We start from the raw sequence: 27,177 nt of genomic DNA, 5'->3' as shown, positions 1-27,177 counted from the left end.
GAAATCAATAAAGATATATTAAAAAAAAAATTGGAAATTTCCAGGAAAAGAAAGCAATAATCTCATTATAATAAACAGAGTATGTTATTTTCAAGTCAAAGAAAAAAGAGATGCATACGCTTAGGGATGCCAAAATAGAAAACCAAAAATATTCCGAACAGCATTGTTTACAACTGTCGAAATCTGGAAAGATCGATTCACTGAAAACGAATGGCTTTTTTCCTCCCTGGCTGCCTGAGAGGAGACCACCATCATGAATAGCACAGTCCCTGTCCAGACCGGGAAGCTCGTGACGAGAGGACGACTTCAGCAAATGGTCCTCAGGCCCTTCACCCTGGGAAGGCGACGGTACCCAAGACAGAAGTACTGGAAAGACTAGCCACGATGTACAAGGCCACACCAGATGCCATTTTTATATGTGCAGTGAGGACCTGTTTTGGTGGGTGGCTTCGGCATGATTTTGCAAGTTCTTGGGTTATGCAAATAAAAATGAACCTGACCTTAAATGCAAGACATGGCCTGTACAAGGTGATTGTGCAGTTTTTTCCTTGAGAGGATTAATAAACTGGGGGAAAAGAGTAAAATGGATAAATTGTGGTGTATTCATACAATGGAGTATTTTTATAGCAATGAACATGAATAAACTACTTAAGCTAAATATAGTAACATGGATGAGTCGTAATGTTGAGCAAAAAAGCCAGATGCAAAAATTACTATAGTACAATTGCATTTACACATAATTCAAAAGTAGGCGAAACATAAACTGTATTGTTGGGGATGCCCACAGGGTTGTGATGAGGAGGGTACGGGGCACAGCGGAGGTGACTAAGGTCTGGCAACGCCAGATTCCTTGCCCAAGGTGGCGAATGCGCAGATTTCATTTACTTTAGAATCACTTTTCTGCACATTTCTGTGAGTGGGTTATATTTCTCAATGAAACAGAGTTTTGAGTGAGAGAAACTAGAGACATGGATAAGAGTTAAGAATATTCCTTTGTTTGTTTGCTCTGCTCTTTTACTGTGGGTGCAGGTTTTCAGAAGCAAAGGCACAATTTCTGTAAGTCCAGTGGCAGAGACGTGCGCTAGGACATTGTTTAGAAACTTGCTTCTCAGTTGTGCAAACCACAGCTGCTTTCTGGAAGCTCCTTTTAAATGTATGCCAGCTAGAGATACAATAAACCAGGAACTAAATGTTCAAATAAAATAGGCTTATTTACGAGTATTTTCACATCTCAATACACAGATATAACATTGATGGAAACTTGTGATTTTTATGTGGTTGCATAAAAATAGAAATGTGCCTTGTGTTTTACAATTTACATGGTTGATTTACCTTCCTTTCCACAGCTCTAATATCTCCCCACTGGTTCTGACACACACACTGCTGGGAAGCTGGGGGAGGCAGGCATTTCTGGTTTTGTTTTTTCCACTCCTACACCTCTGTACCTAGTCAGTGCTCAATAATATTTGTTGAATAGTCATGTACCTTTCTAGGAACTGGAGTTTTAATGATAAGCAAGGCAGACCAGTCTCTGACCTCGAAGGGTTTGCATTCTGTTGGTGGCGCTATGGGGAGGGAACAAACAAGTAAACGAGCAGATGAAATTAACTCAGATTTGGCAAGCGCCATGAAAGAACTCACAGGATATGATAAAAGAGTGCTGGAGAAAGGTGGGTGACTTTCGAGAGAGTGGCCAAGGAGGGCCGGTTCATTGCTAACACGTAAACCCCTCGGGTATATGGACCTCATCCACCCTGTTCATGGCTGTGATGAGATTTTCCAGGGTGTGGGTGGAGGTTCTCAATTAGAAACTTGTTGAGAAATGGGACCTAGGAGATAGAAAAGTGGAGATTTAAAAAAATCACCTATATTACTAATAAAATGAGCTAACACGTCCTCCCTAAATAAGAAACACGTAAGCCATCAATGGCACAGTGGACAGCCACTGCCTTCCCCACAGGGACAGAGCCTGCCCCAGTCAGCTCACTTCAGCAGGAGGCAGGCCAGGACTTCCAGGCAAGCAGGTAGGGTCCCAGGGAGCCGCGCCAGGTGGCCCTGCTTCTAGCACACTCCGCTCCTCCTCCCAAGTCCACCAGGCAGCTCCCTCACTCCTACCCTGGGGGACGTGAGTGGAGATGGCAGCGTGAAGCTGGCAGGCGCGCTCAGGCTCCCTCTCCTGCGGGGGACATAAAGAATGAGTCGCTTCTGCCCACGGCGCCCTGGTGGGTGAAAACTCGGATTCCCTGCTGTGGGGAGAGGGGAGTGCGGTGGCCTTATGGCTCCCCGGACCCACAGGGTGTTTGTGAGAGGCCACGCTTCCCACCGGCTGACCCCACGGGCACTGAGCGATCCTAACCCAGGCCCATGACGCAGGAGGGGGGACTTCTTGGCCTCAGGACAGCTGTGGGCCTGGCCAAAGGCCTTCTTAGAACTGCCTACAGCCTCTTCCCGCCCAGTGCCCGCGCCTCTCCTCCCCTCTCCTCTCACTGGAACAGACCTGTACAAACCTGGTTGCTCCCCACCTTCTCTAACCTTTGTCCTCACGTGCATTTCCACAAGTCAAGCTCTAGCATGTCTAATGCTGTCCGGGTGTCTGCTTCCTTGGGGACCCACACAAACACACATGTGGTATCCTCAGCACCTAGGAAAGGGTCTAGGAGGCAAAGTGCTTAATAAATGTTTCTTAGATGAATTAATGCAGGAACGAAGAGATGACATTTGAGCTAAAGCCTAAACAAGAAGGAATCAGCCATACAAACACCAGGGGAAGAGTTTATCAGGCAGAGGGGACACGGATGCCAAGGCCTCCGGGAGGGAAAGAGCTTGTCTCACTGAAGCACGAAGGCCAGTGGGGCTGGAGCCCAGGAGAAGGCGAGTGTGGTGTAAGACAAGGCAAGACAGGCAGAGGTGACCAAGCGCCATAGGCTCTTATGAGTCATGGTAAGGAGCTCGGGTTTTATTCGAGAACGGTGGGAGTCCGGCTGCTGTGGCTCAGTGGTTGAGCGATGACCCATGAACCAAGACATCACTGGTTGGTTCCCAGCAGGACACATGCCTGGGTTGCAGGCTCGGATCCCCAGCAGGGGGCATGCAGGAGACAGCCAATAGATGTTTCTTTCTCATTGATATTTCTCTCACCCACTCTCCCTTCCTCTCTCTCTAAAAATCAATAGAGACATATTTTTAAAAACAAAAACAAGAACAATGGGACATCACTGAGGAATTCTGACCAGGTGAATGACATGATCTGATTTATGTTTTAAGGTCATGGAGACCGCTTTCTGAAGAGTACATTGAAAAGGGCCATGAGCAAAACAGTACCAGACAAGAAGTGATGGTAGTTTGGGTTCAAAGACTTGCAGGAGAGTTGAAGAGAATAAGTTTATGATTATTTGCTACTATAATTTGCTGACAGACTGCACGAGGGAAGGAGTCAATGTTGATGCCAAGGTTTTTGGCGTGGGCAGCTGGATAGCTAGTGACATTTGCTCTGGAGGTTGGGGAAAAAAGGGGAAGATTTACGGAGGCAGCCAGTACAAATAGCAATCAGGCAGTGGGACACAGGAGTAGAACTCAGGGAAGAGATTTTGGCTACAGACATGTACTTGGTCGTCAGCATATATACGTGCTTGTTAGAGCTATGGGACAGGCTAAGAGCGCCTAGGGAAGCGGTATTGGCGGGGGAGAAGACTCAGATTGACCCCTGCAGCTCTATGGTATTTAAAGGTCAGTGGAGGGGGCAGCGAACGAACCTGAGAAAGAGCTTCCAGGGAGAGAATGAACCTGAAAAAGAGCTTCCAGCGAGAATGAACCTGAGAAAGAGCTTCCAGGGAGAAAATGAACCTGAGGAAGAGCTTCCAGTGAGAATGAGCCTCAGAAAGAGCTTCCAGTGAGGCGAGAGGAAAACCAGGAGAAGGTGGCCCATGGAAGCCACTATAGGGGGAAATATTTCAAAAGTGCTCAACTGTGTGGAATGCTGCTGAGAAGGCCAATAAATAAATATTGGATTCAGAAATGGAACTGGTCTTGGCCAAATGGAGGTTGCTGGTAACCATGACGAGAATTTTCTCAAAATGGTACAGAGGCTAGACGGGGCTGAGAGATCAGCGAGGCGGTGGGAATATCATACAGAGCCAACTCTTTTGAGCGTTTTGCTGTCAAGGGAAGAGAGGAGGCATAGCCCTTAGGAGATATAGGGTCAAGGTAGGGGTTTTTGAAGTTAGTGTTCCTAAATCAGATATGTGTCCGGTGGGGAGGGAGAAGATCATGCAGAAGAAAGGAGGTAACCCTGGACCAAAGTCTTTAGGAGGTGGAAGAGGAAGGCATCCAGAATCCAAAGGGTTGACTTTTGACGGCAGTAGAGAAAACAGAATATACTTACAGATGTAGGTAGCTTTGTAGATCCAAAGGAAGGTAACCAGGAGGCTTGGTAAATCTAGCTTTGTAGACCATCAGGAAGATCAATTTTGATCTAGCCAACTCCCTACATTCTGGCACTGGAATCAAAGCTATCGTAAAAGATTACAAGTTCTAGAATTCACCTTTACTAATGACTTTTAATTGACTAGGAGGTTATTTTTTATTTTCAAGCAAAAAAACACCCCATACACTTCTTCCCCTTTGTACAGTAACAAAATCTGCTCAAAGTATACCTTTATTTTCAGTCTTATGCTTCAGTTTGTTCTATGGTCTCCTCCTTTATCTGTTACTAGTAATAAAAAGTATTTTTGCTCACTGCCAGGTAATTCTAAGAACTAATTTGTCTTAGGCCCTGATGGTTGGTAGTTCCTAAGTAAGGGCAGAATCTTTTGCATGGTCCAAACGGGGTAATGTCATGTTCAAATGGAAGAAACTGAGCAAAACAATGAAAATATGGGCTGTTATGAACACCTCTGAGACACTGTTACTTTTAATATTGTGGGAAAGCTTCACCTAAGGCAGGGGTGGGAAACTTCTTTCTGCCAAAGGCCATTTGGATTATAACATCATTCAAGGGCCATACAAAATTATCAGCTTAAAAATTAGCTATGAATAAAGCTCCTAGATTTATTGAATTTTGAGTCCCGCCTGCATTTGCCATGGCAGGGCCAGACCAAAAGATTTTGAGGAGATTTCGATGACCCCATAGGGCCCACAGGCCGGACGTTCCCCACCCCTGCCCTAAGGGAAGTGGTAGAAACTCCAGCACTTAGGTTAAAACGCATCTGTAAAAGGCACTAAAAATGAATTAGAGGGATTCACTGTCAAAAACCCTGGGAAGTACATATATGACCAGAGAGACATTATCTCTAATTTTTATGATTCTACAAAATTATATTTGCAAAAAGAGTACTTTAGAGTTGAAGAAGAAAGGGAATGGAGCTCTCATGTGAATAGTAAAAACATCCCTGTATTTCTTAGCCTTAAAATAGTGACAACAGCTTTACAATCAACTCTATGTCAGAAAATCCAAATGTCATAAATCAGAAAAGTTTAAAGCTAGATAGGACATGGGATTTATGGTGAACAAAATACTGTGACATGATCTGCACTATATCACTCTCAGCAAATAAATATACAATCAGTAGTTTAGCTTACATTTTTTTAACAGCCACTACGTGCTACACTATATCCTATAATACACATAGACGGGTATTTGTGTGATAGGTAAGGAAATTTGGGGAAGCAAGATTCCTAATCATTTTCCTATTTGACCTGGGGCAGGCTATTGGGAAGGCCATTTCTTGTAATATTTGAATATTGTTATGAACAGAACTGAATTTTATGCCCTCCCCTGCCCCCAAATTCATCTGTTGAAGCCTTCTCCCCCCCCCTCCCCAATGTGATGGTATTACTTTTGGGAGGTAATTAGGATTAGATGAGGTCATAGGGTATGGAGCACTCATGAATGAGATTAGTACCCTTATAAGAGTTACTAGAGAGCTTGCCCCCAATCTCTGCTCTCAGTCACAAAAAGTCAGCAGTCCGCAACCCAGAAGAGGGCCCTCACCAGATAAATAAATTTTCATTGTTTTTAGGCCGCTCAGTCTATGATACTCTTTTACAGCAGCCCAAACTAAGACAAATAGTAAATGATTAACTATGCCTTGTACGAGTGAATGTATTGCTTTAAAAGCACAAGTGACAAAAGAAAAAATAAACTGTTGAACTACATTCAAATGAAAAAATTTGTGCTGCAATTGATACTATCAAGAAAGTGAAAAGACAACCCACAGGATGAGAAAAAATATTTGCAAATTATATATCCGATAAAAGGCTGGCATCCACAATGTGTAAAGAATTCTTACAGCTCAACAATAAAAAGACAATAATTCAAAAAGTGAACAAAGGACTTAAAGAGATATTTGTCCAAAGAAGATATAGAAATGGCTAAGGGCACATGAAAAGATGGCTCAACATCAGTAGCCCCTGGAGAAATACAAAACAAAACCGCAGTGAGATACCACTATACTTAAAAAAGACAGACAGTAACAAGTGCTAGTGGGGATGTACAGAAACTGGAAACTTCATACATTACTGGTGGAAATGTAAAATGATACAGCTGCTTTGGAAAACAGCCTGTTAAGTTGCTCTAAAAGTTAAACATATAACCCAGCAATTCCACTTCTAGGTATATACCCAAGAGAAATGAAACCCTATGTCCACACAAAAACATGCACACGGATATTTACAGCAGCATTATTCGTAACAGCCAAAAGGTGGAAAGAACCCAAATATTCCTTTACTGATGAATGGATAAACAAAATGTGGTATAGCCATACAATGGGATATTATTTGGCATTAAAGAAATGAAGCACTGACATGCTACAACATGGATAAACCTTGAAAACATGTGCTAAGTGAAAGTAGCTGGACACAAAAGGCCACATGATACAGGATTCCATTGATGTGAAATGTCCAGAACAGGCAAATCCATAGAGACAGAAACTAGATTAGTGGTTGTCCAGAGGGAGGGGAGGGGAGCCTGGGGAGTGACTGTTAATAGGTATGCAGTTTCTTATGGGGTGATGAAAATGCCCGGGAGTCATTGATGACAGCTGAACCACCGTGAATACACTGACCATTATATACTTTAAATGGCTGAATGGTATGTGAATTATAGGAGAGTAATGATGTTTAAAAAAAGAACATATGAACATCAATGTCACCAGGAGTTCAAATTCTGACTTCCACAGAATTCCTTTCCTGGAGAGCAGATAATATGCAAAGCCAGCAGTGGTCTAATTTTACTCACAAATTCCTTACATATCTAGCTGTCAGGTTACTATTTTAAGCAAGTACCAAAAAAAAAAAACAACAAAAAAAATCCTAACTCTTTTCATTTTGGAACGCGATCTTTAAGATTAGGGTTTAGCCCTGGCCAGCTGGCTGAGTTGGCTGGAGCATCGACCCATGCACCAAAAAGGTTGCGGGTTCGATCTCTGGTCGGGGTGAGTACAGGAGGTAGCCGATTAATATTTTTCTCTCATGTTGTTCCTCTCTCTCTCTAAAAAAAAAATAAAAAAAATCAATAGTAAAACATATCCTCAGATGAAAATTAAAAAAAAGATTATGGTTTAGTAAGCCATCCAATACATTATATTCTTCCTATGTGGCAAAATCAGGAATGACATGATACTGCGGAGTGCTCAGTTCAGATTTGTATATTATAAAATAGGAGTAGTGCCCGGCCGGGCGTGGCTCAGTGGTTGAGCGTCGACCTAGGATCCAGGCGATCAGGGTTCGATTCCCGGTCAGGGCACATGCCTGGGTTGTGGGCTCGATGCCCAGTTGGGGGTGTGCAGGAGGCAGCCGATCAATGACTCTCATCATTGATGTTTCTCTCTCTCTTCTTCTCCTTTCCTCTCTCGCAAATCAATAAAGATATATTTCCAAATAATAATAATAAAATAAAATACGAGTATTGTTCAGAGAACAGATTGCTGGTTGCCGAGGTGGAGGTGGGGAATGGGTGAAGGTGAAAGGTACAAACGTCGTGGGATGTGATGGGACTGTAGCTAACAATACTGTATTGTATATTTTAAAGTTGCTAACAGAATAATCCTTAAAAGTTCTCATCAGTAGAAAAAAATCGGAACTACATGTGGTGACGGATGTTAAACTTATTGGGCTAATCACTTCACAATATACACATGTATCAAATCGTTGTTGGACACCTAAAACTAACGTTATATGTCAATTATGTCCCAATTAAAAAAAACACTGTACCCTTGTCTAGCTGAGGACGGTTTCTTTCCATGGACCCCCAAAGTCTCCCTGGTACACGTGTGCCCACTTCGAAGTTTTCTGGGCGTCGCCCATTTATACCTCCAGATTCTACATCGTTTTGGAAGCCACTTTAGGAGAAAGCAACGCAGAAACTCTGTCCGAAGCGACGCGAAAGGGAGTCCTCCTCGAGTTGCAGGCGGACGCGCAGAAGCGGCGCTTTCGGAACCGGGGCGGCCAGGCTGCCGGCGGTCGCTCGCCCCACGAGAGGCGGCGGGTTCCGTTTCCCGTCGCTTCTCGGCGGCATCCTGGAGACGCGAGGCGTCCGCGAGCCGCTCACAGCCAGGCGCCCGGGGGCGACGGAGGCGCGGGGAGGCCGGGCGGCGGGCGAGAGGCCTCTGCCGGCCGAGCTCCCCCACGTCGCCGCGGCCGCCGCGCCTCGTGGCCTCCGCCCTCGGCCGCCAGCGCGGCCCTCGCGGGAGCCTTCCCGGCCCGGCCCGCCACGCCGTTCCCCCGCGCCGTCGCCATGGCACCGCCCCGCCCCGCGCCCCGCCCGCCTCCGGCCGCCTCCCGCCGCCCGCTCGCCCCTCCCCCCCGCCTCGCGCTCCGGCGGGGGAGGGGGCGGTGCGGAGGCGGGAGGAGACGCCGGCGAGAGGAAATCGGCGACGCGACGCCCGCGGCTCATTGGCTGCCCGGTCCTGGGGCCAGAAGCCCCGCCTCTCTGGCGGGGGTCACGTGATCCCTTTCAAGATGGCCGCCCTGTTGTTTTGATGAATAATACTTGGTGGGGCGAGGGGGTGAGAGTAGGGGTGGAGGGGTAGGAGGATTGACTCCTTCAGCCAGAGCATCGCGAGTCCGGTCCTCCTCCTCCTCCCCCCCGGCCCGGGCTCCGGCGTGGAGGCGGGGCGTGGCCGGCCAGCTTTGGGAGGGGAGGGGCTCCGCTCCTCACTGCTGGGCTCTGCCTGGGCGGCTCTGGGGGTCACCCTACCTCGGGGTATCCAGTCTGCGGCCGAACAGTTCCCGCCGGGGATAAAGGGTGGGGAGGAGAGCAGGATCTGCTTGGAGGAAGCCCAGCTGCCACGCCGCCGCCACCACGAAGACACGGGGCGTGGGGCACGAGGCGAGCTTGAGACCGAGCTCCCTAGTGCGGGTAGCCCGGGAGGCGGAGGGTAGTGAGCGGCGCCTTAAGATCACCCCGGAGAAGCCGCCGCAGCGGCGGCCGGAGGAGGCGGCTCGGGGGACGAGCGGCTGCAGGAGCCTCTGGGGCGACTGGAGTGACCGACGCCGAGGCAGTTCCGTGCCTCTCGCGTTCTTATTTTTTTTAACCTCTGACTATGCAATTCTGAAACCTCCCCCACTCGGGGGGCCAGACAGCCCGACGGACACCTTCCGCGCTCCTCCCGCCCCGGCCTCTCGAACGGAAGGATCTCTCCCGCACGCCTTTCACCATTAAGAGGAAAGCGATGGAGGAGCTGAGCGCTGACGAGGTGAGGAGGTCGGGGGACGCCTCGGGAGGTTCGTTGGCAACTCTTGGGCGCCCTGGGAAGGGACGGTCGTGCGCCAGCGGGGAGGGGACGGAGGTGACATTTTCCAGGAATGAAAGCAGCCCCCGAGAGGGTCTCCGGTTGTATGCGCCCGTGTTCCTCGCCTTCCTTCGGCCTCCCTCCCTTCCTTCTGGACTCCGCGTGCTGCTGTTCGAGTCTTCTTTTGGGGTGTGGAGGAGGGAGCCGAGCGAGGCGTTCGTGCTTCTCGTCGGTGTATTTAAGCTGGAAGGGCTCGGTTTGCACCAAGTTAAACGTGTGTGCGCGCGCGCGTGCGCTCCCGCCGGGCTGCAGAGATTGAAAGAGGCGTTTTGGACGAAATCCGAATGGGGGTGTGTGTGTGTGTGTGTAAGGGAAGTATTTGAAAACCCACCTAGGTAGTTAGGGCTGTTTCGTTGTGTAAGTTGGTTAAACATACGTTTGTGTTTGGGGGTGGCCTACAGATTCTTTTTGATATTTAAGAAAATAATGCTTTTTTTTTTTTTCTTTCTCGGTAGGGCAGTGAATTCCAGTTAAATTCTCGTCATTTAACAGACCACTGATGACTTCCGGCCTACTTCTCTTTCATTCAAGCCTTTTATTCTAGTTTTCCTCCCTTTCAAACTTGGTTTTGTGGCTGCAGACACGGAACAGCCAGCAAAAGGGCCTTGTAAACTGCCTCCCCTCCCCCCCCCGTTATGTTTCTGAAGGGAGCCTTACAGATCCCTTTCTTGATGTTTTAAAGGTTATTTAATAAGATTGTCATGAAAACAGCGGCAGTTAGGTACAGGGAATTCCTTGTGATTCCACTGACTTTTCCCTTCCTTTTCACCAATTGGGAGCTTCCCTCTCAGGACCCCTGCTGGCCTCACTCTCTTCAACCTGCCTCTTCGTTTCTTCCCCTGGTTCATAGAAACCTTCCCTACCGCGGAGTGTGAAAGTATCAGGTTGGTTGTCCTGTAAAACTTCCATGCTTCAGTTTTAGCTACAGAGTAATCAGTATACACAGTGGGGGCAAAAGTAGGTTACAGTTGTTCCTATGGAAAATAATACAATGATTAATAAACAAGAACACAAGAATAAACCCTGTGTGTTTGCGCACTCACAACTGTAACCCTACTTTTGCTCCACTCTGTGTTTACTTTGGGACTGACATTCTCTAGGGATGGGGCATGCTAGTGGTGGGTTAAGGGTCAGGTAGGAAAGGAAGCAAAACATTTTGTTGGTTGTGACACTTGGCTGTTTGGAAAGTCAGGATTGCCCATTCTGTGTTACCGACTCTGTTCTTTCAAGTATATCAGGAATGTAATCTTAAATTAGAAGAATATTGAACAGTTTCTTTTATTCAGGCAGGAACTATGAGTTACCCTTAGGGCCACTTTGTGTTCTGTAGTTTTTAAGTGTCCCTCCCTCCTCTTTTTTTGTTTACTATTAATTCTAATAGTAATTTCTCTTAAGGCAAAGAATTTGTGGCTTTTGGTAGCCCTTTACTTTTTTTTTTCTTGAAGTTCCCTAAATTGTCCCTGGTTTAGAAGTTTTTTACATACTTGAGTTTTCACCAAGAAATTGTTTTCAAACCAATAAAGCAAACAGAGCAGTTAAAGATACTGTCTGTTTGAACTGTGGCTCTTCACTTTATCCAGTCCTTGGGGAAGGTCTAACTTTTATGTGACCATATAAGGACAAATGTAATCATTGTAGAGGAGATAGGAAAACATTTTTCAAGGTTAACAGAATATTAAAATAAATGTGAAAAAAATTAATAACTAATATAAGATCAATATAAAATTACATTCGACAAATTAGTTGGCCTGAACACAAAGGGATAGTTCCAATAACTGGTAATTTTACTCTCAGCAGAACCAAGAACAAATATTTTTTGGGGAAAATCTCCTTAAGGTTTTTTTTTTTCCCCTTTAAATCCCTTTCCTTTAATTCTAGCATTAGGTGAGCAGTTCTCAACAGAGACATTTCCCAAGCGTTTGCCTTTATATTGTTACTCTATTGGTGGAAACTTTTGTAACAGATGTGGTAGGTGACATTCATTTGGTTAGAAAATAATTCATCTGTGTTACTAAAAAGTCAAGCATACGTCTCAGGGTGAAAACAAGCAAGACAGTGATCTTTCAGTCTAAAATAGGAAGTTACAAAATTCTACCTTACCTTATAAAATTGCCTATTATAACAAAATGACAATGTATGAGAATACAGTCCACGAAAAATTGAGGCTGGTATAACCAGACTAGTAGCTTTAGAAGATTTTACATTCTGGAACTTTCTGGTCTCTCTCTCAGATCACCTGAGTGCCTGTGCTTTTCTTCTCTTGCGCTTTCTAAGTAGAGTACTTGGTGAGCTTCATTGCTGCTTGCTATACATACAGCGCATGACAGAGTTCATGGCTCTCCAGAGCAGATCCATGACTAAGTTCATTCTCTTCACGAGCCTGCATTCCAAGGCATCATTATTCACATTAGATTCATTCTGTACCCTGCCCAGGTGTCATTTTTCATATACCAAAATGATGCTGTGAGTAGGGCAGGTATTTTAAACTGTTTTTCAACTGTGGTGATGAGATTGCATTGAAATGATTTGCTTTTTTGTTGTTGTTAAATATTTATGACCTAGATCATCTTCAAGATGGCTGGCTGGGATCTAATTAGGGTATGGTCAAGGTTTTAGAAGAGTGTTGTCTTCCCTCTCAAATGTAGATACATGACCTTGGACTTTTCAGTTGTGTTCCCTAAGTGGAAAGGGACCGACATTTATTAACAGCTTTCAAAGCCCGCTCTATGCCAGTCACTTTGCAACCATTGTCTCATTTGATAAAACAGCACAATCAAGAAGGTCCTTCGTGTTCCCTTATTTTGTAGGTGAGGCAACTGAGATTTAGGTGAAATAATTTGTCCATAGTCACCTGGCTTAGAAGTGGTAGAGTTGGAATTCAAACCCAGTGTTCCTAATCTAAAAGCTCTTTTTACTATATTTTACTGCTTAACAACCAGCAGTAAATACATCATAGCTTCCGTATAAATATCCTACTAATGTGCACAATCTGCGTAGTTTTTCTGTAGAAGTGTTGCTTTTCATGAATGTATTCATGATATCCAATTTATAGCCTTTTTTGGCACTGACTTTCATTACGGTCCTCCAGAATTGTTCACCCAACAAACATTTTAAAAATAAATCCTGTGTATTCCCAGCAATGTGTTAGGTAGGTCAGGAGAAAGATGGCCCTTTTTCTTAAATTATAATTTAACCGAGGGAGGGGGTAGAGATACAGATAGATATATAGGAGTCCCACAATAATGGTACAGGGTGTTTAGTACCATTGTGGAAGTATGCACAAGACATTAAAAAGAAACAAGAGGGGACCCGTGGTGGGACAGTGTGTTGCTGGAGACTTAAAAGAAAAAAATGATGTTTATGCTGAGCAGTAGTTGCCAGGAGAAGGGCACTTGGAACTGGCTGTGACACTGGGGAGCTCAGGAAAGAGCGAGTAGTGAGACTGGAGACAGGATTTTGCCTGTTGGAGCCAGATTTTGAAGAATTTCAGAAATGCCTCAGCGTTTAAACTTTGTCAGTAAGACTGTAGAAAGCCTTGGGGTTTTTAGGGAATAGAAAGATGGTTGGCAAGGCTATAGAAGGTGGATTGGTGAAAGGTGGCTGCAGGCTGGGAGACAAATCAGGAGCTGTTGTTGCTCTCAAGGAGTGAGGCAGTGGGGTCCGAAGTAAGGCACTGGCAGTGGGAATGGAGGAGGGCGGACCTCAGAAATACCCAGGATCTAAGTTAACCTGCTTCCAATGGTCAGTTTGGTATGAAGGAGGTGGGGTGCGGAGGGAGTAAGGAAAAACCGAGCCCTTGGTTTCCAGCTTCAGAGAAGGATGGGTTGGGAGAGGAATCAGGAATTCCAGGCAAGGAACAGATTTTGGAGATGCAGATGAGCTCCTTTGGACCATTGAAAGATGGGCCATCGTGGGGATCCCCAGCCCTGGCCTTTCTACTCTAACGTCGCCATCTTTCTGACCTCCTCTCTCTTTGTGACAGGTCTCAGACGCTAAGCTAGCTTTTCCCGGTAGTTACTGCCACCACTGACTGTGTAACCAGGATTCCTCTTCAAGCCTGGTAGGGGTGTGTGGGATGTAGCTTCCCAGGCCCCACCTCCACCCCTTTTGTTCATTTTAGCCAGGAGACAGAATGGTGATGCTATCAGCTGACATTTATTGAGCTTTTTTTTTTTTTTAAATCCTTACCTGAGGATATTGAGGACATTTTTCCCATTGATTTTTAGTGAGTGGAAGGGAGGGGGAGAGAGAGACACACACAGCAATTCATTGCCTCTTGCATGAGCCCTGACTGGGGCCAGGGACTGAACCTGCAATCAAGGTATGTGCCCTTGACTGGGAATCAAACCTGGGACCCATCCGTCTGCAGTCGTGCACTCTAACCACTGAGCCAAACAGACCAGGGCTTCTTGAGCTCTTAGTATGAGTTAAGTACTTTACCTGCCCAGCAAGGTGGGAATTATTATCCCCATTTTAAAGATAAGAAAATTCAGGCTAATAGAGATTAAGTGATTTGCCAAAACTAGACCCTGATGCTAACCCAGAGACGGGTTCCAGCGTTGTTAATCCCGTTACTAAACTACCTCCAAAGCAGAAATAACCTGGGCAAGTTGGACTATTTACAGCATTTTGATTTTCCCTTTGAGATGTGAAGTGGAAGCCCCGGTTGTTGCTAAGAGTGGAGCCCTCTTCTCTTGTAAGGGAAGAAGACAGAAAGACTTCTGACAGGGCCCGTGGGTCTTCAGGCCCCCGCTCGGTGCAGGGTGCATTTTCTCACAAGGTCCTTAGAGTGCGTCTAGGTAGAGATGTCTTCCTGTAAGTAGCTCACTCAGGGACATTTACTGTTTCTTTGCTGCATGTCAGACGTCACTTGAGCCCTGCTTGCATGGAGCTTCATTCTAGTCAGAGGAGACATGATAAACAAACATACAGTGCACCCAAGATGTGCTTTGGTGATACGTACTAAGAAGAAAAATAAAGTAGGCTAAAGGGATGGAGAGCAGTGGGGGTGTGGAGTGTATGCAGTTTTAGGAGGTGGCTTTTGAATAGAAATTTAAAGACGACAGAGAGCTACCTGGGGCAAGAGTATTTCCAGGTGCAGGGAGCAGCAGGAACCAGGGATGCGTCCTTGATCTGCTCCAGGAACAGCAAGGAGCCGAGTGTGCTTGGAGCCTAAGCAAGGGCACAGTGGCAGATGAAGTTATTCTTTTTTTTTTTTTTTTTTTAGTTCTTATAACTGGGTTTCAGTCAGTTCTGAACCCCTCCTTTCTTTCCCCCACATTTCATCATCTTTGAGATTGGGATGCTCATTGTAATGATGTAATCACCATTGCCCAGGTGGCACTTGTGACACAGTTGTCATTTCCTGTTTATGTGTGAACCTGGTTATACCTGTTCATATTACTGCCCCTTCAGTTGAGTGCTACCTGTGTTTCATTTAGTAGCCATTTTAAGTGCAGTCAAACAAATTACACTTTGATCAGCAATGAAAGCAGATGTTACTTTGGGGAGAGGAATGGAAACAGCAGTGGGGTGTCAATTTGATGTTAGTAAAGAAAATGTTTTTTTGTTGGAGGAATGACTGCAGTTCCATATGTTATTGCAAAGCAACAACCAAGTGCATTAGGGAGTGTTAGACAGGCAGAAGTCCACAAGTCTGAAAAGCTGTGTCATTTTGCAATTGAACATAGAATTAGAAGGATTGCTTTTCACACCCAGACAATCCAACTGAAGGTCAGAGACATTCCACATTCCTCAGAAAGAAAACTCAGAGCAGTGAGAGGCTGGTGAACTGATTACTGCTCTCTCCTGGTCTGTTGTTAAGGCATTTTGTTGTGGTTTAATGGGCAATATTTTTTTTCTTGGTGGTGCAAAAAATAATGGGGCAGCTTACAATCTGTGACATCGTATATTTGATGAGATACAGTATATGCCCAGCATTGTTCTGGACCACAGGGATACACCAATGAACAACACAGGCAGAAATCCCTGCTTTCATGGGGCTTACGTTCTATTGATGTTTTAAAAGAAGCACTGGCTGCTGTGAAGAGAATAAATAAAGGGGAAAGAGTGAAAGCAGAGGAAAGCTTAGGAGCCATTACAGGACCAGGGTTAGTGGTGGAGAAGGGAGGGTCAGATGGTGGATGGCCAGATATCTTGTGGGTAGAGCCAGTAGGATTGGGTGGTGGGTGGGTGTGAGGTGTGAAAGACTACTTGAGAATGGCCGCGTGAGTTGAGATATCTTTGGGTGGACTGTTGCAACAGAGAGACATGAAGTAGCAGCTGCCTAAACCAGATGTTGATTTCTCTCTAAATAGAAGTTTGGGTAAGAGGCTGGGACTGCTATGGCAGCTCTATGCTCATTAGGGGCCCAGGCACCTTCTGTCTTATTGTACCAACTCTCCTAGCATATGGCTTCCACCTCTTGGCCCAAGTATGTCTGCGTTCTGGCCACAGGGAAGAGCGGAGGGGGAAGAAGTCATGTTCCTTCTCTTGAATGGCATAGCTTGGAAGTTGCACGGATCACTCCTGCTCACCTCCCTCTGGCCAGAATCTAAGCCACATAGCCACAGCCATGCCAGAAAGCTGAGAAATAGGTTTACTGGGTAACCATATGTTCAACTAAAAGTTCCCGTGTGTTACAAGGGAGCACAGGCTAGGCCTCTCTTTCAAGAACCTTCCAAAATGTTAAACACACTGCACTTCCCAAAGGAGACAACCCTCAGCCAACTTCAGAGCCAGAATCTCTGGGGGGTATACAGGAGTGGGGGAAGTAGGTTTACAGTTGTAATGCAAATAAGTAATACAATAATTAATAAATAATAATACAAGAATAAGCTGTGTTTCGAGTACTCACAACTGTAGGTCTACTTTTGCCCCACCCTGTATTGTCCAGGAACCTTTAGATTAAAATACAGGTTATCTGCTGTCCCCCTCCCCACCAGGCAGTGATAGGATAGGATGTTGGAAATAAAAGCTCCCATTTGGAAAAGGGAAGAGCGGCGTACAGACCCCAGCCATGGTCAGCTCCTGCCAGGCTGCCTTGTGGGCTCCCTGCCCTGGCAGTGGTGGGAGTTCCTGACTTAGCCTGGTTAGCAGCCTGGGTCTGCTCTCCTGGAGGACCTCCCTTGTCCCTTGCCCTCTGTGGAAGTTTTTCAGTGTGTTTTCCTCTGGGGCCAGGCCATTGGAGGATATCCCCTTCCTGGGCTGAGCCGTTTCTCCAGCTTGTTTCCTGCTAGGTACTGAAGGAGTTGGCTTTTCAACCCTACTTAGCCCCAAGTTACTAGGCTCTGAGTAAACATAGACAGGAGACCATGGACATGCCATAGGCACATCTGTATTTCCTCTTATCCCTGCATGCAAATCGGCAAGCTGTAGCTTGAGTCTGTCTCATTCTTGTGGGACTTCTTGCTTAAAATGGCAAGAAGCCAGTAAGCACCCAAATTCTGACTGTTCAACCAGTTCCCCCAGAATTACAGGCATATTGGCATGCGGGCTGTTTTCTAAGGTGTCACAGGTTTTATCAAATGTTTTATTGTGGCCTAACAAGGGTCACCAGCCTTCCCTCCTGCATTGTATGTGCCTGTGGTGATCCCTAAGCCATTGCCACATATAAATTATATTAAGGTTGATTACGTACAGCTTCCAAATCCTATATACTTGTTAGGATATTGGTTTGGTTGCTGCAGCAGAGAGCTCCAACATAATAATGGCTTAAACAAGGCAGAAGCTTGCTTTTTTTCCTTTAGTTAAATCATTTTTTATTTTTCAGTTACAGTTGACATACATTATATTAGTTTCAGGTGTACACCTCAGTGATTAGACATTATATAACTATATGTGATAGATATTATATATAAGAAATCTCGTATCCATCTGACACCATAGAATTATTAGAATATTATTGACTATATCCCCTGTGCTGTACTTTACATAACTGTTCTGTAACAACCAATTTGTATTTCTTAATCCCTTTACCTTTTTCACTCATCCCCCAGCCCCCCTCTCATCTGGCAGCCATCAAAATTTTCTCTGTATCTGCCCAGTCAGGGTGGCTCAGTGGTTGAGCATCAACCTATGAACCAAGAGGTCACAGTTCGATTTCCGGTCAGGGCACATGCCCGGGTTGGGGTCTAGATCCCCAGTAGGGAATGGGCAGGAGGAAGCCGATCGATATTTCTCTCTCCCTTTCCCTTCCTCTCTCTCTAAAATCAATAAAACATTTTTAAAAAAATGTTCTCTGTATCTATGAGTCTGTTTCTGTTCTGCTTTTTTATTTTGTTTTTTGGGTTCAATTATTGATACGTATTTATTGCCATTTTATTATTATTATTATTTTTAATCCTAACCGGATGATATGTTTCTTTATTGATTTTTAAAGAGAGAGGGAAGGAGAGAGAGAGAAAAAGAAATATCGATTGGTTGCCTCCCACGTGTGCCCTGACCGAAGATTGAACCCACAACCTAGGTATGTGCCCTGGCTGGGGATCAGCCCCACAACCTTTTGGTGCACGGGACAACGCTCCAACCCACTGCGCCACCCTGAGAGGGCACGTGTATTCTTGTGCAATGGATTGTAAGAATATTAGAACCCTTGAGGGGCACCTGAAGGTGGTGAAAAACCTCTGATATTGGTGGGTACTTGCCCGTCTGAAAGGTTTTGTGATGATCAGGATCAGCCAGTTATGTGACCCCAGACTCACCTAAACCTCAGAGTCAGCAGAAACTGAAGGAGGAGGAGTGGGGAGAAGTAGGAAGAGCAGAAAAGGTGTCTCATTAGATTTACTTCTGATGCTAATCACACTGCCCTGGGAGTGTCCATTGGCTCGGTGTATTTCTTCTTGCAGTGTAAGTTCCTGACTCTTCTTACTCACTTAGCACAGGGCTTGGCACAGATGACCCACAAAAAATGTTCCTTGAATGGCATGAATTGAATATGATGTGTCTTTTTGTGACTCTTAGTTTTTATGTTGCAATAGTTTTTTTGTTTTTGTTTTTGTTATTGCTACATTAAGTTGCAATGGTTAGGTTAAAGTAGGCAGTGGAAAGAAACCTTAAGTCAGAGTTGCAATTCAGAGTCAGATATAGCTGGGTTTTATTTGGACTAACCAGTTGGATGACTTGGGCAAAATATTTAACCTTTCTGAGCCTCAGTTTCGTCTTGTAAAATGGGGTTTTGAATACTTGTTTATGGCAGTTCTCCAAATTAATTACTGAATGGCAATGAACCCTAAAGTGCCTAAAGCACTGCCCTGGCAGAGTGCATTCCTGGGACATATTAGCTCTCTTTTCCAGAGTAAGATTGAATTGTGCAGAATTAGAGTTTCAGTTGGTGCCCATATAACATTTAAGAAACCCTTTGCAGGTAATAATGCCAAGAGCATAAAAGGCAGTATCTTACTGGTTAAGGTAGCAAATACCTCCTGGCTTGTGAAAGGCCTCTCACTCTCCCCGTTTTACTTCCTAACGTCTCTTCTCACCCAGGGGCCCTCTTCTGTACAAAGTCACACTGTTGCCACTTGTCAGATCTCCTCCCCTTTTCTAAAACCTGGAGTGATAAGTTGGCAGGAATGTACTCGGGGGTGAAGGTGAAGCAAGGAGGCTTGAAAGGAAGGGAACTGGGCAGACGGGACCTGAGAGGCCCCAGGAGAAACGTGCTGCATATCACAACGAAATAAAACTTGAGGTGACCTAGTCTACTCAAATCAGATCACTTACTTTGTCTTCTAAAGGGACTCTTCCCCATCCTGCAGGGCTGAGGATGGGGGGACGGGGACGGGGGGTCATGGGACCCTTCTGAATTGGATGATGTTGTGTTAACTGCTCAACAGCTGCCATAGCTTTAGCTTGTTCATTTCTTTGAAGACAGTAGTCAGGCTGTGAAAAGAGGTCTCTTTGGGGTCCTGGTATTGAGAAGAGCTCAGCCTTGACTTAATTAGCTTTCTAATTAAACATTATGAAATGTCTTCAGTGCACATTGTTTGGTTCCTGTCAGTGTTTGGTATAGAGTCCAGATGTGTTAAAGTGTCATGGTAATTTAATTAGTTAAATCTTCTGACTAGATGAGGTAGCATCTTTGCTCATGGACCTTTTTGGGACTGAACTCCTAGGATTTCCAAACAAATCATGCTGAGCACCTGTCACCTGCCAGGCACTCCTCAAGAAACACATCAAGTCAGGGGCTTTGTCGGACCCTGTGTCTGTACTTGTCATCAGGACTGGCTTCCTGGCCACGTGGCCTAGAGTCACAAGTGCCCCACACTTGGTTTAACGCTCTGTGGTTTGTCTGAAAGTCTGAACACATTTTGAGCAAGAGGCCCTGATTTTCACTTGGCTCCAGGCCTCAAAATTCTGTAGCTGGTCCTCTTGTCACTGGCTTTCTCTGTGCAAGTGGAGATGACTGGGTAGAGTTTCACTAGACCCCGAGATTATAGAAAACCACACGAAACCTCACCAGAGAGATTGTTCCTGTTTTTATGGAGAAAATATTCATGTGTCTGACTATAATTCTGTGTCATTAATAGAATTCCTTGACATTGTTAACAATTTCTACATATGTGTGATAGTGAATCTTTGGTTAACCCACTTAACTTGATCAAGTAGATAAGTTTATCAAATAATAACTCGTTTAGCTTTATCAAAAATCAAGAGTTTTGACATACAGGCATTTACTTTCATATACCTTTTTATGTTGTACATCTTCTCCAATCTTAATAAAATTTCTTTTGTATTTTGTCAAGTATAGTATATATTTTTATCATATTTTTACAGTATAAACACTTGTTTTCATGAAGTATGAATTGTGTTTAAAACTGTAACTCACGTTGGTTTTAAAATTTAAACATCTTTTAATTAAAAAATGTTATCCAGTGGCTAGTTCTCTATAGCATTAGTATTTATCTGTAAATACTTATTTGTGCTGGGCAACCAGGTATTATGATTGACCAAAAATAATCCTGTGCAGATCACTAATTTTCAAAAACAATAAAGTACACTTAATGTGAAAGATGGGAACATCTGCATATATGGATGTCCTACTGGGGAAAACTTATTTGTGAGAGGGAAATGAAAATTAAGGAAAATTTAAAAATATCTCACAACCTTTATAATTTACTCAGCAGAACTGTTTAAGTGTGATTTGATTTATATAAGAACATCCAGAAAAAAGCAGGCAATAAAATATTTTTGAGGCAAGATGAAGGAATATTAAAATGCTAATTTTTTTAAAAAGCCTTTTTCTTACTGCATAGAGATATGCCCCAGGAATTGATACTTTGGTCTCAGTAGTAATTATGTTGCGGGCCAGTTGAAAAATGTTCACCACTCAGCCTACACAGAGAACAGCTTGCGGCCCCTTTGAACTTTGAACCCAGTTGTGCAGGGTAGAGCAGTAGTGTCATTTATGGCTTTTTTGTTTTAGGTTTGTGTTTGATGACAATTAATCAACCTTTTACTCTTACACAGCTAGTCTTTTACTTAGGTAAATAGAGAACAGGCATCATTTCCCTGGAGGTTCATCAGAAGAAGTGATACCTCCCCCCTTTCGGACGACCTGGGGCCCCGGTGGTCACCTGTAAGGTGTTTGTTCGTTCACGTTTGCTCTACAGATGTCCTCACCCTCAAAAAGTTCCGTGGTTTCTGGTCTAGGGAACTGTGAATAAAGTAGCCTTTTGCCTTGAGATGTTGTGATTAGAGTGGTTCGTGAGGGGGAGAATTTTAGTGAATGCCAAGTGGAAAAAAGGCTTGTCCGAGTGTCCCATTGGGCACCTCTTGGTCTTTTTTGATGTTAATGCACCCAAGCAACAAAGCTCGGGCACCCGACTGGAACAAGGTGGTTATGTGGAAGTGTTGCCATTTCTGATTTTAAAAGGGGCCTGGTGGCATTGGCTGGGGGATGATGCTAAACCTGTAGGAGGAATGTAAACATTAATGATCCACGTTAGGAAGGAAGCCTTCCTTCGTACCCAGAATTCAGTGGGCGTGTAATGGCCAGAAGTCAGGTTTTCCACACTGTTGTATAGATCTGCTGGAGTATTGGCTTTGGAGTATTTAGAGTGAGTGTGAATGCAACTTTGGTAGATATTAGAGAAAATGCATGTCTCTTGCCCCAAAAGAGTTTACACTTTGGTCTTAGTGATAATTATTTTGTGAGAGAGTTTAAAAAACTCTTTCCATATAGCTGGGTTTTAAAAAATTCTTTAAAAATGTTTAACACTGCCCAGCCGAGCATGGCTCAGCGGTTGAGCATCGACCTGGGATCCAGGCGATCAGGGTTCGATTCCCTGGTCAGGGCACGTGCCCAGGTTGCGGGCTTGATCAATGACTCTCTCATCATTGAGGTTTCTATCTCTCTCTCTCCCTCTCCTTTCCTCTCTCTGAAATCAATAAAGATATATTTTTAAAAAAATTAAAAATGTTTAACACTGACTGTTTTACTTGGTCTCTTAAGTGCCCAGAATCTGCATCAGAAGTAGCTGCTGTGTGGGCTCTTGCAGGTCCATCTTGTCTGTCGAAGCAAGTGGGATCAAGGATGGAGTGGTGGCCACAGCATCTCTTTCTGTCGCTTGGGGTGTTTTGAGTGAGGACAGAAGTGCAGCTGAAGGAATAATTTTTTATGTTTGTTTGTTTTTAAATGTGTTTTTATTGATTTCAGAGAGAGGAAGGGAGAGGGAGAGATAGAAACATTGACAGGCTGCCTCCTGCACGCCCCGTTCTCGGGATCAAGCCTGCAACCCGGGCATGTGCCCCGCCTGGGAATCGAACTGGCGGCCTTTCGGAGTCCAGGGCCAGGCTCAAGCAGCTGAGCCACAGGGCTCAGGATTCTGTTTGCCTTCCTTCCCATTCCCCTCCTCAGGGTGCATTTGTTGAATGAACGAATGAGCGAGTGAATGCTTTTGTGAATGAATGCCCTTTCTTGGGAGTTCACTTGTTTGTTCTCCAGGTACTTACATAGGACCCCTGTAGTCCATGTTCCGTTCCCAAGTGTTCTGGAGATGGCAGCGTTCTGCTCTCCTGCTGCCTAGAGTTACCGCCACTTAAATACGGGTGGTTCCCCACTCCCCTCGCCCAGCACTTCTCCAGCTCCCCCAGCGCAGGGGACAGTGAGAGCACATGGCTCCTCAGCCTGCTGTTCTCACACACAGCTCTGCTTTGGGGTATCACTGGGGGGCCATTAAAACTTGCCGCGGGTCAGTGCTTCTCAGGAGTTCCGTTGAGAGCGCGCTTTTATAGGGGGCCGAGTGAAGGATGTACAGCGCATCTGTTCCCTGAGAGAGGGATGTTTAATCTTTTTTGAGTCAGGGACCTTTGAAAATCGTACGAAAACCAGAGACCCTCATGACCCTCAGGCTTTGAGTCCCTGCCCAGGGGCTCTAATATACCCTTAAATCAGACCACAGCAGCCATGGTGATGCATGGATCTCTTCGCGGCTCTGAATTGCATTTTGGCAGATGCACCTGCTGAGTGTGTGGTCTGTGTTGTCAGTCACATACTGTGTTGACATGCATGTGTAAAGTGTGCCAATCTCACTTCTGGCTTTATCCTATTTTTCTATCGTACTTCTGTCCTAATTTCCTTATCCATTTGGTTTTAACTTAATAAGTTGATAAATTATTTTAATGAGTAACTAAAATACATATGTTTTCTGTTAATTACTTTAAATCCTTGCTAGAACAACAACAGGGTAACCAGAAATAAAACAAAGTCACTGCCCATTGGGCATTTCTGTTTGGGTATTTCTACTCAGTAGTCTGATTATAGCTCATCTTTTCTTAAACTCTCTTCTGTATTTTTTTTTAAAAAATATATCTTTATTGATTTCAGAGAGAGGAAGGGAGAGGCAGAGAGAGAGAAACATCAATGACAAGAGAGTCATTGATCGGCGGCCTTCTGCATGCCCCCGACTGGGGATCGAGCCCGCAGCCCGGGCATGTGCCTTGACCAGGAATCGAACCCCGATCTCCTGGATCCTAGGTCGACTCTCAACCGCTGAGCCACATCCGCCCAGCCAGGCAAAAACGGGATTTATTTTGAGGATACAAGGGTCCTCTTCCTGAACCCAGGGACAGAAAAATAGCTGGGTCATGGTAAAAGACTCGAACCCAGAATCCAGATGTTCCAAGACTTCCTTTGTCTTGGGTTCTGCTTCGTTATAATCCCCCTGTACACACTCCATTAGCCACTTTCTCACTTCCTCATGCTCATTTGGCAACCCTGGCTCCTCCTGCCCCGTGCCTACTAGCTGAACGCAGCTAGAGAAAACACAAGCCATGCTGGAAGGTCTAATATTTCCCTCCACTTTTGTAATGAAATTTTTCAGATCTGCACAAAGGTTGACTGAGTCACCTGGATTCATCAGTTGTTGGCAGTACCTTTCTGCCACATTCACTTTGTCTCTCGATTGTGTGTGTATGTGTGCATGTGTGTACACACCCATACCTACATCTATAGCATACCTGTTGGATTTGGCTGAACTGTTTGAAAGCACAGGAACCCATAAAGCAGAGATGAGAAATAGGTGGCAAGAAAAGGCCTCACCGAGAAGGTAACATTTGAGCAAAGACCTGAAGGGGAGGGAGTGTGCCAGGGGACACAGAGGCAGCCGTACAGTAAGTGACCCCTAAAATCCAGGTGTGAGTTGAAGAAAGGGGACTGTACTGTCTTAGATTGTGTTGTTGTTCACATAATCACGCCCACTCCCTGGGAAGGTCACATTTCTCTGACTCACTGGCTGCAGGTGTGGCCATGGGTCTTGTTCCTGCCAATGAAATGAATGGGTTGCTTCTGAGCCAGTAGGCAGTGAGCGTGGCTCTTCCCCTTTGCCTCTACAATTAGGTCAGTGTTACTCATAATTATAAATTTTTCTTTTGTCTTAGGGTATCCAGCAGCCAAAGCAGTTGTCAGTTACTAACCTAGACTGTTTTATTGAAGTGCAGAATTAGCTTCCTTTTTGCTGGAGAGCTGGTGATGGGATTGTATTGAGAAGCAAGGAGACACTTACTTGTGTTCAGTTCAAATCTTTGAAAGAAAATTTAAGTCATTCTAGCTATAATGTTAAGATTGAAGAGAAAAGTATTCTTTCACATCTTTGACCTCATTTATCTAGGGTCACAGTGGTAGGCTGAGTTTAATAGATTCTTCAAAATGGGAGGCAGTTTAAGCAACAGGACTTTTGGAGCTTTTGAATAAAAGTTAATTTAAAATTACGAATTTTTAAAGGTAACTGGTGGATTTTAGATCACAGAGCTGTGATGTTCAGATTCAAATGCATTTATTTTTTGATGTATTTTGGGCTTAGATACAGGCATATTGTGAAATTGTCATAGCATTTTGTACGTTTTAGATATGGCCAGTTATTAAAAAAATAAAATCACAATAATAATAAAAATAGATATCTCTAGGAGACCATTCCAAAGGGTAAATATTGGAAAGTGTTTTTCTTTATGTTGGGATTTAATTTTTTTATTAGAAAAGTAAGATGCTTTTGTAGAATGACTGTTTACTAAATGGAAAACAATGCTTTTTGGATTTGTTTCCCCCCACAAAGTGCTAAAAATAAGAGGAACAGCTTGGCCCATCCTGTCTTAGATTCTGCCTTGTGCCACCACAATGGCCCTTGATGTTTTGAACAGTAGCTGTTTTGAATCTATTTTTAGTTAATCAGGAACGTGAGGGTAGGAAATGCTACATCAGGATAGAGCAATTCTGGGGAAAGCCCTGTTTTAATGTCATTTGTGAAGTAAGAACTGAAACAGTCAAGACAAAACTCTAGGAATGAGATTTATTAGTATATTTGGACTTACTTGTGGTTCAGGACATAAGTTGAGGAATTGGAAGTTGCTTTTTTATGCTTTTGGTGTTTTCTCTCTGACATGTGGGGGAAACAAAATTTTTTTTAAAAGACTTTTGTGTCCTGGCCAGTGTGGTTCAATGGTTAGAGCATTGGCCCAAGCACTGGAGGGTAGCTGGTTCGATCCCCGACCTCATTGGGGCATGTGTGGGAGGCAGCCAATTGATGTATCTCTCACATCAATGTCTCTCTCTCTCTTTCCCTCTCCCTCTCCCTCTCCCCCCCCTTCCTCCCTTCCACTTTCTCTGAATATCAGTGGAAAAAATATCCTCGAGTGAGGTTTAACAACAACAACAACAACAAAAAGCCTTTTGCGTAACTTAAAAGATGTTATACCAGTCTAGTGTGCTTAGTGTAAAAAAGTAAGCAAAGAGAAAAAAGTTTAATAATATTTTGGTATGTTGGGACTATTTTTAGTTTATATCCCGTATGTTCTGTTTGTGATAAAAGTGAGGTCACATCTCTTAATAGTTCAATTAATTAGATAGGCCTTTATACTTACATTTGCCCAAATCCATTCTCTTGGGAGTCTCCTGTCCAGATATTCCCAGGGTCCTCACGTTGCTAAATCAGTTTAAAGTCACCACCCTTGTAGAAAGTTGTCAGTCCACCGAAGGGTGTCTCTGCTGTCGGCAGCCCAGAGCCCTGCCCCAGTGGTGGCTGTTTCTTTTAACAGTAGGTCTTAAGGGGAGTCAGGACACGTCCTACCAATCACCTCCTACCAGTTCATGTCTTGCATCGACCTGCCTCTGTCCCTTACCGCACTGCTCCATCTCCCTTAACAGTCCACAGTATATTTCACCAAGTCTGATTCTTCATTCTTTTTTTAAACCTGTGTGTGTAGGGTGGTGGGGGTAGGAGGGAGATACCAGCACAGTGGAGTTCTTTCTCTTTAGGAAACGTCCTTCCTTCAAGCCCGTAGTGCAATGACTGAGGACATTTACTTCATGTTTATATCACTGAGAACATCTGAGGTTAGCATTTCAGGCTGAACTTGGCACCCAGAGTTACAGTGACTTCATGTTTTACAAAAAGATGATAATGTTACTCCATAGACAGTAAACTTTACGTGCAGTGCATTTTCCAGCGGTTTTCGTTTCCTCTTTCATTCATGCAGCAGATACTTAAAGAGCACCTACTGTGTGCCAGGAACTGCACTCTTCTAGACAGTGATGGTATGTCAGAGAACAAAACTGAGAAAACTCCTTGCCTTAAGAAACTAGAGTAAGCAATGCACAAAAAACACCGCATGCGTAGTAGAGCCATGAAGGAGGAGCCGTGAAGGAGAGAACAGGGCAAGGGTGGTGGTTTTCTCCCAACTCTGTGAGGAGGGCACTGTTTTTATCTCCAGTGGACAGGATGCTGAACAAACAGAGGGTGAGCGGCTAATCTCGAAACCTGGGTAATAAGTGGTAAAGGTTGAATTTGACTTTGAAATCAAGCACGGGCTCCAAAATTTATCTGCCTCTAAGGCAGTGCGACTTAACTCCTAGCAAATTCCCAAATGCTGCTTTCTGTGAAAATTTAGTTTCTCTTCACCA

The 27,177-nt window shown here is 44.6% G+C and overlaps 1 protein-coding gene across 2 annotated transcripts in view; it reads left to right on the top strand.

Moving 5' to 3' along the window:
• Window positions 1–9,273: 9,273 nt before the first annotated feature.
• Window positions 9,274–27,177, top strand: part of UBE4B (ubiquitination factor E4B) — an 87,334-nt gene continuing 69,430 nt past the window's right edge. Inside the window, exon 1 of one of the 2 annotated variants that reach the window (XM_016214619.2) lies at window positions 9,274–9,692. In XM_016214619.2, coding sequence (XP_016070105.2) covers window positions 9,669–9,692 — 24 coding nt within the window. In that variant the 5' untranslated portion in view covers window positions 9,274–9,668. The remainder of the gene's footprint in view (window positions 9,693–27,177) is intronic. The other variant, XM_016214618.2, reaches the window with a different exon arrangement.

The sequence above is a fragment of the Miniopterus natalensis genome, chromosome 9, assembly GCF_054644295.1.
Source record: "Miniopterus natalensis isolate mMinNat1 chromosome 9, mMinNat1.hap1, whole genome shotgun sequence".
NCBI lineage: Eukaryota > Metazoa > Chordata > Mammalia > Chiroptera > Miniopteridae > Miniopterus > Miniopterus natalensis.
Note: the sequence above shows the minus strand (reverse complement) of the source record. Positions and strands in the feature narration are given on the sequence as shown.